A 14,082-nucleotide genomic window follows, 5' to 3' on the forward strand; every position below is an offset into this window, starting at 1 on the left:
GTTCCTGCTACAGTCGTTTTATATGTCTTTATTATTATTACAACCATAAAAACAGGACAAGTTGGAGGAAGAAAAATGTGTTTTCTGGGCAAAATTAGAAAGATTCTACTCCAAAAAACAGACGGCAAGAAATAAAATAGTAATACCACACCACATTGTAAGCACTTTGCCTGCAAACTTTTGAGGAGGCTTTTGCATTAAATTTTAACAGATCTATTCTCTAATTCTTCACTTTTGCTTTATTAATTTATGATGGATAAAAGCATAGCTGAGCCATTCTCATTAACTTTTCAAATGTCACTTAATATTTTTCCATTAAAAAACTTGACTGTGTTGCATATGAATCCACTTTTTAAAAAGAAAAAGAAGAAAAAAGTGTATTATTAAACAGTTTGGTTCAAACTTGTATTTTCCCAGGAACATTGCAAGTTATCCTTCTCTTTACTGCTTGATTTAAAAGAGATCCTTCTCAACTCATTTCACATGGGTTTTGATATAGAGCAAAGAACAGAAGAGACAGAAAAGGCAATATTTTAAAAACCCCTCTCTTCTCCCTCCAGTTCAAGTTTTTAGGAAAGTTTCTATTAAGGCATTTCACAAGAGGCCCAAAGACATTTCAATAAAAATTTATTGAAACTTCAGTGACTTTTAAAAGGGGGTGGGGGAGGGGAGAGAATTACAGAAAATCCAAGAACTTCTTGACAATTATATAACACAAAGTATACCTTCATTTCTCTTTTAATCAGGTCCGAGCACCTACCTGACTTTCAAGCCATTAAAAATTCACCCACTCAAACAAAGACAACAGTAAGCAAAACAGTAGTAAAAATCCATTGTGATTTTGACACACTAAGGGAATTGGAAAATAATATCTTTTAGAAAGTAAAGAAAAACCTAAATTCTTCATCTCTCTCACTCTCTTTCTCTCTTTCTCTCTCTCTTTTCCTTTCAAGTCACTGGAGAAGTGTGTTGTCATTTTATTAATTTTTTTTGGGGGGGGGAGAAATTGTACACTGAGAGTAGCACTTTTAACACTGAAAAACAAGGGTTAACTGCTACAGTGGCACATTTCTTTCATTCTTCTTTAAGTTCATTGATATTTTTCTTCTTTTTCTTTTGCATTCAGCTCTTTTTTTATATATAAAAAAATCACTTGAGTTTTTGCATGGTGGTGAACCAAAAGAAAAGTGAACACTTTGCACTGGGGTATATTTGGTTGGTTTGTTGGTTTTAGGTGGTATTTTTAAAGAAAGTAAGAACTTGAAAATGACTAAAACAAAACAGAAAAAAAAACAGCTGCAGTCATATTTACAGAGATATGTACACTGTCAATAAATTAAAGTTTAATTCTGAGTATTCATAATCCACTTATTTACAAGTTATCAAATAATTACATAAATACTTTCTGTCTTAATAATAGTGTCCACTTATTTCTTCTCATTATGTTTAAACCTTGTTATTGCATATACAGTAAAAGAGGGAAAGCTGTAATAAACCTACAGTCAAGCTACAGAGGTTTTTAGGTAAAATATTTTTTTCCCTTTCCAGCTACATTTTGTATTTTTGTTGCTACAAAGGGGAAGGGTGGGAAGAAAGGGGTATGGATCATATTTTTATTTGTTTTTTAATTTTTATCCCTGGGATTTTTGACAAGCATCCAAAAATAAAACAACCCCTCCCCCCCAAAAAGCGGACTACTATGGAACATGCAAAAAGCCATAAGGTGGCTTTGAGACATCACAACAATATGTCAAAAGACACAGCTTCCCTTAATAAAGACTAACAAGAGCTATATTTAATAACCCATCAAAAAAAAAAACAATATTGAAAGAACTGATATGCAAGTTACTTACATATTTTTTAGAAAAAAATCACTTTTCTTACTTTATTTTTTAATCCATATGTTTGTTTGTTTGCTTTACACATTGAAGAAAAGAAATAAACACCACCCACAAAACCACCTTTCTGGCCTACACATGTCATTGATAGCAGCTTTCAAACCAGCTCTTCCACCTCCAGGCCCCCACCCCTTCTCCTTCGCCCATTTCAAGATACGTTTTGCTGATAAGCCAGCGCAGTCCGCAGAAAGCTGGCCTGGGCCATGTGGTTTCCTTCAAACAAAGTGCACTGCGAGCGTGATTTGAAATGAGACAAGAAAGGGGAACCCCACCCCCGTGTTAACACACTCTTCCCCCCTCCCGCCCCGAGAGTGGAAGGGGGTGCAGTGGAGAGGGGACACTATTAAGGAGACCCACTCCTGGATCTGTCTTGCTTGGATTCAAGTCCACTCACGAGACGCTGGATGTTCTGCAGTTCGCTGGTCGCTTCCTTTTCCGAGCAGAGTTTGGGCGACAGGGACACGGAGCCCGAGGAGAGAGTTGAGGACCTGCTGTTGAGTTCTGAACCCGAGTCCAACGCCACCGAAGCGGGGCTAGCTGCCATGTTGCCAGCTTTGCCCTCCCCTGTGCTGCTGGCCACAGTGGGCAGGGCAGTGGTCAGCAGGCTGCTGCCGTCAGGCAGGGGCACGGGGAGAGAGTAGGGGCTGTACCTCAGGCGAGGGCGGACGGCGCTGAGGAAAGGGTGCCGGTGAACCGAGCTGCCGGCTGCGGAGGAGGCCGCGGCTGCCGCAGCCATGTAGGTGTAGGGGTATGGAAAGAGGCTTCCGAAGGGAGACATGGCCAGGCCCTGCGAAAAGAAAAACAGAAGCAAAGGGGGGGGGGGAACTGTCAGTGATGTTTCACCCTTTGTCCATGTTCCCATGCAGCCCAGAGAGCCGGAGAGAAAACACACCGCTCACTCAGCTCGCCACAAATCATCCCCCCTGGCTGGGGAGATTTGGGGTCTGGTTTATGGAACAGGAGACTCACACACAGGCCTGCATGTCAAAGGCAGAACAGCTGGGAGTGTGAGAACTTACACCCCGAGCAGATCAGGCCAGGGCACAGCCAGACCACGATTTGCAAGCCTGAGTGCCCCGAAGTGGAGTCACTTCAATTCAGTTGGAAACACCTCCCAGGCTTTCCACAAAAGGTGCTGATCACCCATTCAAACCACTGGGCCCAACGCCTCTGAAAATCGGGCCATTTACACAGGAATGCAAGTGCCGAAGTTTAGGCACCCAAAGTTTGGGAACTGTGGGCCTGCAAATAGGAAAGAGAGCATGGTCCTCCATGGAAATTAGGGGAGATCCCCCCCTTTCCTACCCAACTCTACTTTTATTTTACTTTTTAGAGCCTTCCATTTTCTCTCTCATCGCTGACTGATGGGTTTCAACTAGCACCGATCCCCCCCTCCCCAAGATCATCTTTAAAACAAACACATCACAGGTGAGGTTAGTAACGATTACTGGAAGTAAGGACGCCAGAGAGCTTGGAAGGGAACGAGATCTAGATCAAACACCCTGTACACAAGTTTCCCAGGGGGAATAAAAATGAAAGCCTAAAAAATAAAAAAGACAAAGAAACCCCCCGTTTTCTATTCCAGGTTAATTTTATACAACCTGGTGCTTTCAACCTGTTGCAATTTTGTAAAACCGCTCCCTATCGCGGTGCGAGTGGAGGGGTGGTTCTGACTCTGTTCTTAGTTGCACGGGTGTAAATCAGAAGTCAGAACCCAGTGTAAACGGGAAAGGCGAGTCAGACCCCTTGGGTGCCCAGGGAAAGGCAGAGCGCATCGCACCGCCTTGGAGGGAAAGGAATCGCAGCCCAGCAGCACCCCGTGAGCGCCAGGGCTAGCGGAGGGCAGGCCTGGGGGAATACCTGAGAGGCCAGGACGTGCTGTTGGAGATGAAACGGTAGCGCAGCTGCCGACGCCCCAGAAAGTCCTTGAGCCGCTGCTGTGGCCATAACCGTGCTTTCCAGTCCGCTGACCCCGGCCGAGGCCCCGGACACGGTGGCCAGTAAGGGGCCCATGCCAGCGGCCATGCTGGAGAAGGCTCCCCCCATGGCGAACTGACTGGGGTGCAGGAGGAGCGGGTGCCCGCTGCCCAAGGGGTTGAAGAACTGCTGGCCCGCCAAGCCGTGGGGGAAGGCCAGGTTCTGCAGCGGCCCCTGGCTCAGAGGCGCCGGGCTGTCAGTCTGAACCGTGAGCGGGGCGAACGGCTCCTTGCTCAGCAGCCGGGACTCATCCACCTTCGGGGCGTCCCTGCGGGGGCTTTTGAGTTCCTCGCTGCCCAGGCCTCTGGTGCTGGAGGAGATCGTGGCTGGGCTGTGCCTGGAATCAGGAGGGGCTTTCTCAGTCCGGCTGGGGCCTTCCCTGCTCTTGCCGGCCGCCGAGTCGGTGGAGAAGAAGGGCGCTTTGGCCGGGCTGCCGCCCTTCTCCCGGGGATCTTCCGCCGCCGCCGTGGTGGTGCTGATCTTGCCAGAGTCACTGGCCTCCGGCAGGGGCTGCTCATCTTTGCTCTCGGCGTCGCTCTCCCCCTCGCTGGGGCACAGGTCTGAAAGGCAACGGAGCAAGCGCTATTGCATAATCCTGGCCCTGGCTGCAGACCCCATGTGCCCTGCCAGGCAGCAGCTCTCTCCGCGCTCCCCTGTCCTGGGACTAGGGGGAATATTCCGGGCAAGCCTGAACTAAGAAAATAGCGAATCCTTCCACTCCAATCAGCAGAGGAACAACATATAGGTGTGTATGGGAAACTACCCCAAAGTGAACGTGCCTCGGGCCAGAGCCTTCAGTTACACCGGGGTAAATCCGAATTAGCTGCCACATAAATCTGGATTGGTTGCTCCGGTGAAACTGAGAGCAGGTCCGGCTGTGCATTGTGTGTGTGTACCGAGCAAAATCCTTGTTTTCCTATTCAAATGTAGTTAAACAGAGGATTTAAAAAATAACGTTATGGGATTGTTGTTTGTTTATTTCTAAATCACTTTCTGCAGCTTTCAGACATTTTTTTTCCTGCTTAAAGACAGGAAACCCGTTGCAGGCTTTGAACAAACTCCTTCCCTCCTATCTCCCCACCCCTCCTGGCCCTGCATAAGATTCCTGGGTATTTTATCTCCTAACCTACGTGCAACCTCCAGGTGTTAAGATCTAGTCTGTTTTTCAGATCCCCTCCCACCTCCACCTCTGCACGACTTTAAACCACAAAATAAAATAAAATAAAATAAAATAAAATAAAATCGGAGGGGAAGGGGGAAGAATTGAAAAAGGAATCCAGTGTCTCGGCCAACACAACAGAAAGCCAAAGGAAGATTTCAAAACCACCGCCGAGAAAAGGGGAAGAAAAAGAAATCCACGGCGATTTTTCTGCAAGAAAGTAGGATTTTATAAAAGGGGCTGGGGAAAGAGCCTGCCTTTAATAACAGATTGAAACATGAATATTAATGTACCGGCTCCAGTTTTGAACTTTTGCCCCGTAGTCTGCCTTTGCTCCCTTGACTCAGAGCTGGCTCCTTTCTGAACCGCAGGGAGGGGGAAGGAGGGGGAAAAGAGATTCAAAACACAGCAACAGAAGAAAAAAAAGTGAGGGAGGGGTGGGGAAGAGAAGCGGATCTGTATATGTAAAGAACCTTCAGCGGATGCATGTTCAAAATCATTTGCTTCGCTGTAGCCAGAAGTTTGGCCAGGAGCGAAACTTTTCCTTCACGCCCAAAAGGAAAAGCAACCCAGAGATGAAGGATAGACACGGTCTCTGGAGTAGGTGCGTGCGGGGAGGTGAGGGGAAGGAACCTCACCTTTCAGATTGGATGTGCCCACCGCAGAGACGGCGGGGGACGAGGACTGAGCGAAGCACTTAAAGGCGGTCTGCTCGCTAGAGGACTCATCAGAGGTCCCGTTCTCCTTCTTCTGCCTCTCGTCATAAGCTCTCATGGACTGCAAGGTCAGCTGCTTTCTGCGGGGACAGCGAGGGAGCAGAACTTCTTCAGAGGGCTTTTGCGCTTTCCCGGGACTCCAGTTAACCTGCTACCTAGCACAACTGCCCTTCTGCACCCCGCTACCTCCACCTTCCCCTCCTGGCTGTGCAGCGGGAGGGGCCACAGAATCTATGTTGCATTAATAACGACTTTGTACATGTCAGATGTTTTCCCCCCGTGTGTTCGGTGGGGATTGGGTCACATTTATGACGGATCAGGGTTCATGGATTGGAAGGAATACATTTTTGCAGGCAGAATTAAAACGCTGCGGGTTGTCTGCTAATGAGAAGAGATTCTTGGAAGCTGTTAGCATCAGTACTTAGCTAGGGCAGAGTATTAAATAAATGAGGAGGAAAAAAATCTTTCCCAAGCGATTAGCTTTTAAAATGTTAGCGTGTTCCTGGGATATCAGGCATCTTAATGGTTGCTAAGATTGCTAGGAAGTGGTTATTTTGCTAGGTACTCTATGTAATCTTTCCCCCAACAATTAACCCGGAGTGAAATCTATTTATATTTAGAGAGAAATTAGAAATAATTTCCGACTTGTGGCTTCCGTGTGGGATTTGTTTTCAATTGATAAAATGCCACCTCCCCAGTCAAATGAAAGGCGTCTCTGTTAGGGCATTAAGACAAGCCTGTTGCCACAGTGAAAATGCTTTGTTTGTTTCTATATAAAATAGGAACTACTCCTACTTTGCAGAAATAAAGTCCTAGACAATTTTATAATCAGGATGCCATCTCTATAAAAGAGATGTATTATATTTTCTCTTCAGTGCAGAAAGGGGATTTTAACACCCCAAGGAAGATACCAATGTATACAATGGCATGTATTTACCCCTGGGCTCTCAAATCTATACTTCATTCCTCCTATTTTCCAGAACCAGCTGCAAACACATGCTTTAATATCCTTGCCTTTTAAGAGAGATTTCTATCCTTGGCCGTATGTCATTCTCTTCTTATGTCACTTCTCATATCAATCCAATGCGATATTGAAAATAAAAGGTAAAAACACAATCGAATCACCCGCAATCTGTTTTGCTTTATGAAACAAACTCTCCTTATTAAATCTGGCTGGGGGAAGGGGCTAGTTCGGAGCAAGCTGGAAGTTATATTGACCTCTGGACATGTTCTAAAGTTGGCAAAAGAGAAAGAAACAGGACAACTTTTCAGGCTTACCTTTTCTCCCTCCTTCCATTCCCGGTGTCGCGAAAACCTTTGGCAAAGGGATTGTTGTCAATTTTTAATTGGGTTATCTAAAGGCGAAAAAAGGCGGGGAGAGGCCACAAAGTCAGGCACCAAAATTTTCAAACTCTCCCCTCTCTCCTGCAATACATACAGCAGGAGGTTTCCTCTTCAAGAAACACACAGCATATAAATCGATACGCGGAGGTGCAAAGATTTTTGGGTTGGCAGGGGCAAGCAGATTACTTGGTGGATCTATACATTTTAATACTCTGGCTTTGCACAGTTCTAAAGACACGTTTGTCTCCTCAGTTACACAGACTGGCTTAGTCGAGTCAATCGCAGAGAATGGCTTGCCACTGAAAATGCCCCGTTTTGCTAATACCGCGCTGGAAGGAATGTAACAAAGTGCACTGCGATCCATTAAAGTTATGCTTCAGTTTAAACTCTTTAAATGCCATAATTAAACCGCAAACGAATCATAGCCACCCCCCTTGCTATACAATAAAGTACTTTATATAGTTACATTGCACAGCGTGTGTTGGGGGGGAGGGCGAACACAGAGCTGATTTTATTGAAAACGCCTTGTAATGCATCAAGATTTTTTAGATTAAAAAGCACTGAGTTACCCTTGAAAACATTTGTTTTCGCTTATCCGCTTTACATTTTAAAGCCTGTTTAAAGAATCGGTGGAGATCTTAAAGAGACACTGGGCAGATTTAAGCCCCCCCCCCCCAAGTTTGCGGAGCGCCTGTAAATACGAGGCGAGGAGTTTACACTAGAAAAATGCACCAAGGGTTTCATTTACAAAATCGGGGAGGTGAGGAGGTGTCAGGGTAAGCGGGGAGGGTGTTTTATTTATGTATTTATTTATTGCAAACCCAACAACCTCCGCTTAGAGAGCAAAGCAGCTCCATAAAGCATAACTTATGCCTTCTGTTTGGATTCCCTGAACTCTGCATGGTGTCTCCTCGGTCTATAAAGTTAAACCCAGGACCCAACGATTGCACGAAACTAACAAAGGTCTGGCTAGGTGAGATGTGGAATGTGGGTTCTGACCTCTCCGGCAAGATCGCTGAGTTAGAGCAGGGGGCGAGGGGCACTTTGCTTCCATTACAATAGGCTTTACACACAATTTCATGGCAATAAGACAAGTACATTTAGTTCTACTCTGCAACGAAGTGACGGCTCCGTTGAGGGCTCCAAGCGAGCATTGTTGCTAGCAAGTCCCAGGGCAAAATCTAGCCCCATCTCTCCTGCACACATTTCCCTTCTATTTCCTTACCAAAAAAAGCAGGCTTGCAGAAACAGTGTAAACTCCCCCTCCTTCCCCACAATGACAAATAGCTCTTTAAAATATAATAATTAGGGCGTGAGGAATCTTCCCCCCCAACTTTTAAAATATTCATCTCGTGGGATAATAGAAGGGGGACCCAGAAGGATTACTTATCGCAGAATTCCAGCAACTCAGCCAGGTGCTTTAAATCCAGCACTTTTTAGTTTAACAAAAGAAGTTATAACGTAGAGAAAAAATACAATAAACTCCGCCAGTTTTGGCTCTTTGGTTCCCGAGACCTGTCTCCATTTTCCTAAACTCAGCATTCACCAATCTCCCAAATAGAGCTCCTTGGATGCAACCGATCCCCTGGCAGACGGGAAAGGAGAAGTCTGACGCGCTGCAACTTTGTCCACACTGCCTCTCGTTCAGCCCTTAATGCTTAAACTCTGCTAGAGAGCCTCCCTGATCAGAACCTCCTCCCCCCACCCCCGAATCAATAACAACAGTAATAAAAACACTGCAGGGTAGAAATAATAATAGGAAGTAAAGGTGCGTTCCAGCCTTATCGCCAGTGCTGTCAAAGGAGGTAAACTGGTGCAAAGGCCAAGGGCAATGCAAACTACAACCCTGGCTCTGGCCTGTTTTTCTGAACACCGATCGGATTGAGTCCCTCCTGCTCCCCTATGTTACTCGTATTTAATCCACACCGAAAACACAGATACCCTCCCTCACGTGCACACTCAGTGTAAACCCTCCCGTTTAAAATAACATTTCCAAGGCAAACTGGATACGCGATATTAGCAGCCTTGTTTGCACTACAAAAAAAAAAAAAGAGTGACAGACTTCCTGATTTTTAAATCAACAAAGCACCAGAAAAGCTTTATTAAAAGCCAAAGCACTTAAAACGAATCCCTCCCGAATCGCCTTACCTTATCGTTCTGGTATGCGGTCACAGCGATGAATTCAGTTTCAGGAAATACATAGGTCCTGAATGTACTGTAGGGCAGCTTGAGTATGTCGTTGGCTCGGACAATATGGAACCTCGGTTGGTATTTGTGCATGGAGTTTAAAATTGTCTGCAATTGCACGGGAGGAGGGACACGATCAGACACAAAAACAACAACAACAACCACCGGATTTACAAGAGTGATCAGCTGGGAGGGTGAATTTGTTCCCTCTCCATTCCCCACACCACCTTACAGTCCCCCACACGTTGACAGCTACACACTTCAGTTTTCAATTAATACACATCTCTCTGTGAATTTTGAAATCGACCAACATTTTGGCAGCAGATGGGGGAGGGGGAAGAATCGTTTGCGATAAGGACAACATGTATTTTAATTTAAAAAACAATCCAGGGCCTTAGTTGTAACTAATTGACGGTCCCAATCCACTTAAGGCCTTCTGCGAAGAGCAAAAATGTATCATCTAATCAAATCACAGCCAGCAAATGCAATCTTCACAACATTAGAGATTTCCCATCTCCCTGCTCCTTTGCAGAGTCTTCCCAAGGAGAGAGAGAGAACCCTAGAAGATCATTTAACTTCTTTTAGCACTTATCAGCCTATTTGTTTGATTTAATTATTAAGTTAGTTTTTATCACTGCACACCCAGTAAATGTAATGGAGTGGGTAGAAATGAATGGGCCCCTTGACCTCTCATTCTTGTGTCTGTTTATTTTCTCTCTGACTTGCATTATCCTATCTTGATGAATATATATTTAAATGTTTGCATTCCCGGGCATTTAAACCACCCTTTATACACATACCCATATAATTCCCTACAGTAAAAATGCGATCCTCTCTATTTTAAAGCCAATATTGCTCCAGTGAGTTTCTAGATGTACCAAGATTGAAATTACTATATTCATCAAAAGGAAAATAAATTAGTTGCATTATAGGCTGGACAGGTGGGTGTTACAGAGGAGGGTTATTCATTTATTTATTATTGCCACAAATCTATTCTTTAGCGAATTAAAATCAATGCAAACGCTTCTCTCTCTTTTCTTTCTCTCTCTCTCTCTCTCTCTTTTTTTTTTTTTTTTTTTTTGCCTCTTTGCAACCCCCTCTCGCAATATTCCAACTCTGCAAGACTATGTAGTTTGCCATGGGCTGCACCTTCTTTGAAAACTCAGTGGCTCTGGTTCTGTTGCAAATTGTGGGTGGGAGGGAAGGAGTGAAAGAAAAAGTAAGAGAGGGATCAAAAGGAAAAGGAACTTACAAATCCATGCTTGTCAGAAATATTGTTAGTCAGTTTAAGTTTGTGGAAAGTGACGACTTTGGACATCCATTGTTCTCCCGTAGCCGGACTGTCCGGGTGGATGTACATTCTCTTTGGCATTTCAGGATCAGCTTTGCCGGCTACCATCCACCGGGAATTATGGAATTTATATCTACAATCATCAGCCGCCACAATATCCATCAATAAAATGTACTTGGCCTTTTTATCCAGCCCAGTGCATCTCACTTTAAATGGAGGAAACATTCTCCTAGGGATAGAGAGGAACAGGAAGAGAGAGAAAAAGACAAGATAAAAAAAACCCATACAAGCAAACAAACAAAACCCTACATGAGTAAACTCCTATATCCCAGTGCCATTTCAGCCAGTAATTTCATGTCTCAATAGAAAAAGGCCCTGAAATAAACACGATGTATTCCCCCCCCCCCACACACACACAGAGAAAGTTTTTTTTTTTCAATCGCTTAGAGGTTTCAAGAGAAAATTCTTTCTCGAAAAAGCACGTACTGAGGATGTGTATATTTCCCTACAATCGCCACAACATTCCCCGCCCTCCACTCACAAACTTCAAAGCCTGACATCTCAGTTGGATCTTGAAGCCATTTGTATTTATTTGATTTTATTTCCCTGAGTGCTACACAAAGAGACATGGGAAGCCATTGGTTAACTGTGTAAATGTTCTGCATGTTTAGGAGTCAGTCCATTAGCTGTCGGGGCGAAACAAGATTTCTGCTGGGGCCGGGAAAGAGCCACAATGTTGTACGTAAGTGTGAAATTCAGAATCCAATCATATCTCAATGTAGGGGAACATATCTGAGCAGGGCTCCTTGCAAACCACATTCCCCTATGCTCCTAAGTCCAGTTGTAAAGTGCAACAGGATACCACAAATTTGCTGTTTATTATGCCGAGTGGTTGGCATTCAGCAATCTTCACTTAAAAGGAAACACATGACTTTGCAACAAATAAGAAGTATCTAATACTCTTCAATCTTTCCTGCAAAAGTTTGGCCACAGAAAAATGGGGGAGGCGGTAATGTCTATAGGGGCAATTTTCTCCAGCTCTCAGTTCTTTTGTGGCTGTACAATCTACAAGCCATGCAATAAAAAAACCCTATAACGTAAATATTACTATTATAAGCATTATAGGATTACTTCTCAGGAATGGTTCGTTAAGAATTATTTGCTCTTACAGATTGCAAATGAATTAGCAGTGTTTATAATAAAATACAATTAAGTACTATTAATTGTGTATATATGTATGTATATATCTAACGCATATGCGTGTTATTAGTATACACATTATATAATACACATATAGCATACCCACATTCATACTTAATATACGTCTGTGTGTACACTCAGAAATGAAGGAATTAGATAGATAGATAGATAGATAGATAGATAGATAGATAGATAGATAGATAGATAGATAGATACCAAAATTGCTGGCAAATTTTGTGGACAGAAACCTATAACTATGCATTGTGTGTAAGATTAATGTTTCTTTTTTATCAGTTTATGTATTTCCAGACACCATTAGTCAGCACAAATGCTTGCATAGATCACAGTAGAAGCACAGATTCGTAAGGAAGCAACTGGAAAAGAGAAGTCATTTCATCTAACACTACTATATTTACTTCAACAGCAGAATTATGCCCCCTTTTCCGGTTATGAAAGACAACATGCAGTAAGGCAGAAATCAAGCCAGCTAAAATCCTAACCAAAATTATTTTTTTCTCTTCTAATATTCTACAGTCACACTAAGCTGTTGTCTCACACACGTGTGTATATAGACACACATATTCACACACAGACACACTCCGCATCCACTATTGGCGATTCAGAAGCTGAACAGGGCCCTGAAGCGCAGTCACTTCAGCTGTCTGAAAGTTTTCATCATTCCAGATGAAACAAGTTTTCTGGAGGAAGTCGTTGGCTTGCTTTGGCACTGCATTGTGGGGTCGAGGGGAATACAGAGCGAAACACACAGACCTACCTTCCTGATTTAGTGATCACCATTTCTGTGCCCCTTTTGTGGAATTGTTCCCAAAGTTCTTTGGCTTCCAGATGCACTTTGGGGTCATCTTCCACCTCTTCCTCTGGCTCCAGGGTTTTTAGAGGCCTCAGATGAGCTGCCGCCTGGTGACCCAGGGAAGAAAAGGGAATGCCAGTCTCAGCCGCCCCGACTAATTGATCCATAATCGGTTTGGCCAGAGCCCCGGGAAGGGAGAGGGCAGCCGCCCCATTGGGAGGCAAAGCAAGCGCCGGGAAGAATGGAGGTTGGTGTCCCAGTACTGCGCTCATGGCAAAGTCCGGTGCTCGGTGAGGTAAAAAGGGATGATAAGCCATGCTTGTCCCAGGGATTACTGGATCTCTCATCGGTATACTCATCCACTCCCCCCGGATCTTCCTACTGCTGGAGGAGCCCTGGAGTGGTTTCTAACAGTACATCATGGGGGAAAAAAATCACCCCAAATAGGGTGTGTGTGGGGGGGAGATCTATAGACACAGAGTACATGAAACAAGAAAAACTCTACACACTGCAAGTGGCCCAGTCAGGAGACATAATCACTCCGGACAGCTTCTCCTTGTGGCGGCTGCTGATTAGTGTGGCTTTTTTTCCCCCCTGAGTGGAAGTTCTTGCATGCAATTTCAAAGGATGTAGAAGAAGAAGAAGAAAATCCAAGGATGTCGCTGCTGTTGATGGGGGTCTCCGCCGAGGACGCGGGCGCTCCTGGAGCCTGTGTGTGTTTTATTTCCCTCTCTCTTCCTCTCCGTGCGTTGCAGAGGTTGAGGGCTCGAAGACGGGTTTTCTCTCTGTGGTTTGTTTTCTTGTTGCGGTGTGTGGGTTCCTTCCCTCCACCCTCCCTTGCACAGAACAGAGCCTGGGAAGGGAAGGGAAAGGGGGGGGGGCGGAGATAGAAAAACAAACAAAACTCCCCACAAAACAGAAAAGGACCCCGGCTTGATCACCCTTGTAGCAAGCAGCAGCTACAAAATTTGCAGTGAAATCTCGCTTCCGTTTCCCCCCCCTCCCCCGCAGAGCCTTCGGAAGGAGCCCTGATTCCAAGAAGGATCTCTTCTTCTTTCCTTTCCTTTCCCCACTTCCCTTCTCTCTCTCTCTCCCTGCCTTTTTTATTTGGAATTACACCCTTGTCTCCGCTCCAGCACGCTCCAGCAGAGGGGAGAGAGAGAGAGACTTTCAGCTCCAAGAATTCCCTGTGAGCTCTGCTGCCCTTGCCCCGGATTGTCTGGATGGGTTATGGGCCGCAGGGGAGCTGGAGCCTAGTTGATTGGCTCTTTGACGCTTTCGGACCAATTGTGTGGCTCCATAGGCGTGGTTTTGACAGGTCGGGTGGGGGGGACAGAGCCGAGTTATAAAAAGAAGGTGTCGGAAACTGTAACGCCGCAGCGAAGCATCACTACTACTCCATGGCGTGTGAATATGTCAACATGATCAGAGGGGAGGGCGCAGCAGCCACTGGGGAGCGAGCGAGAGAACCGCCTCTAGGTGGCTTCTCCGAGACGAAA

General features: G+C 45.0%; 1 protein-coding gene across 1 annotated transcript; it reads right to left on the bottom strand.

Annotated features, from left to right (window-relative positions):
* Positions 1-1,409: 1,409 nt before the first annotated feature.
* On the bottom strand, positions 1,410-13,820 carry TBX3 (T-box transcription factor 3). Its single transcript, XM_073312832.2, has 7 exons — positions 12,548-13,820; positions 10,534-10,801; positions 9,243-9,389; positions 7,029-7,105; positions 5,673-5,830; positions 3,759-4,435; positions 1,410-2,685 (listed from the first exon to the last, which is right to left on the bottom strand). The coding sequence occupies exons 1-7, from the start codon at positions 12,940-12,942 to the stop codon at positions 2,242-2,244; spliced, it is 2,166 nt and encodes a 721-aa protein (XP_073168933.1). The 5' UTR covers positions 12,943-13,820; the 3' UTR covers positions 1,410-2,241.
* Positions 13,821-14,082: the final 262 nt, after the last annotated feature.

The sequence above is a fragment of the Lepidochelys kempii genome, chromosome 15 (assembly GCF_965140285.1).
Source record: "Lepidochelys kempii isolate rLepKem1 chromosome 15, rLepKem1.hap1, whole genome shotgun sequence".
NCBI classification, from domain to species: Eukaryota; Metazoa; Chordata; order Testudines; family Cheloniidae; genus Lepidochelys; species Lepidochelys kempii.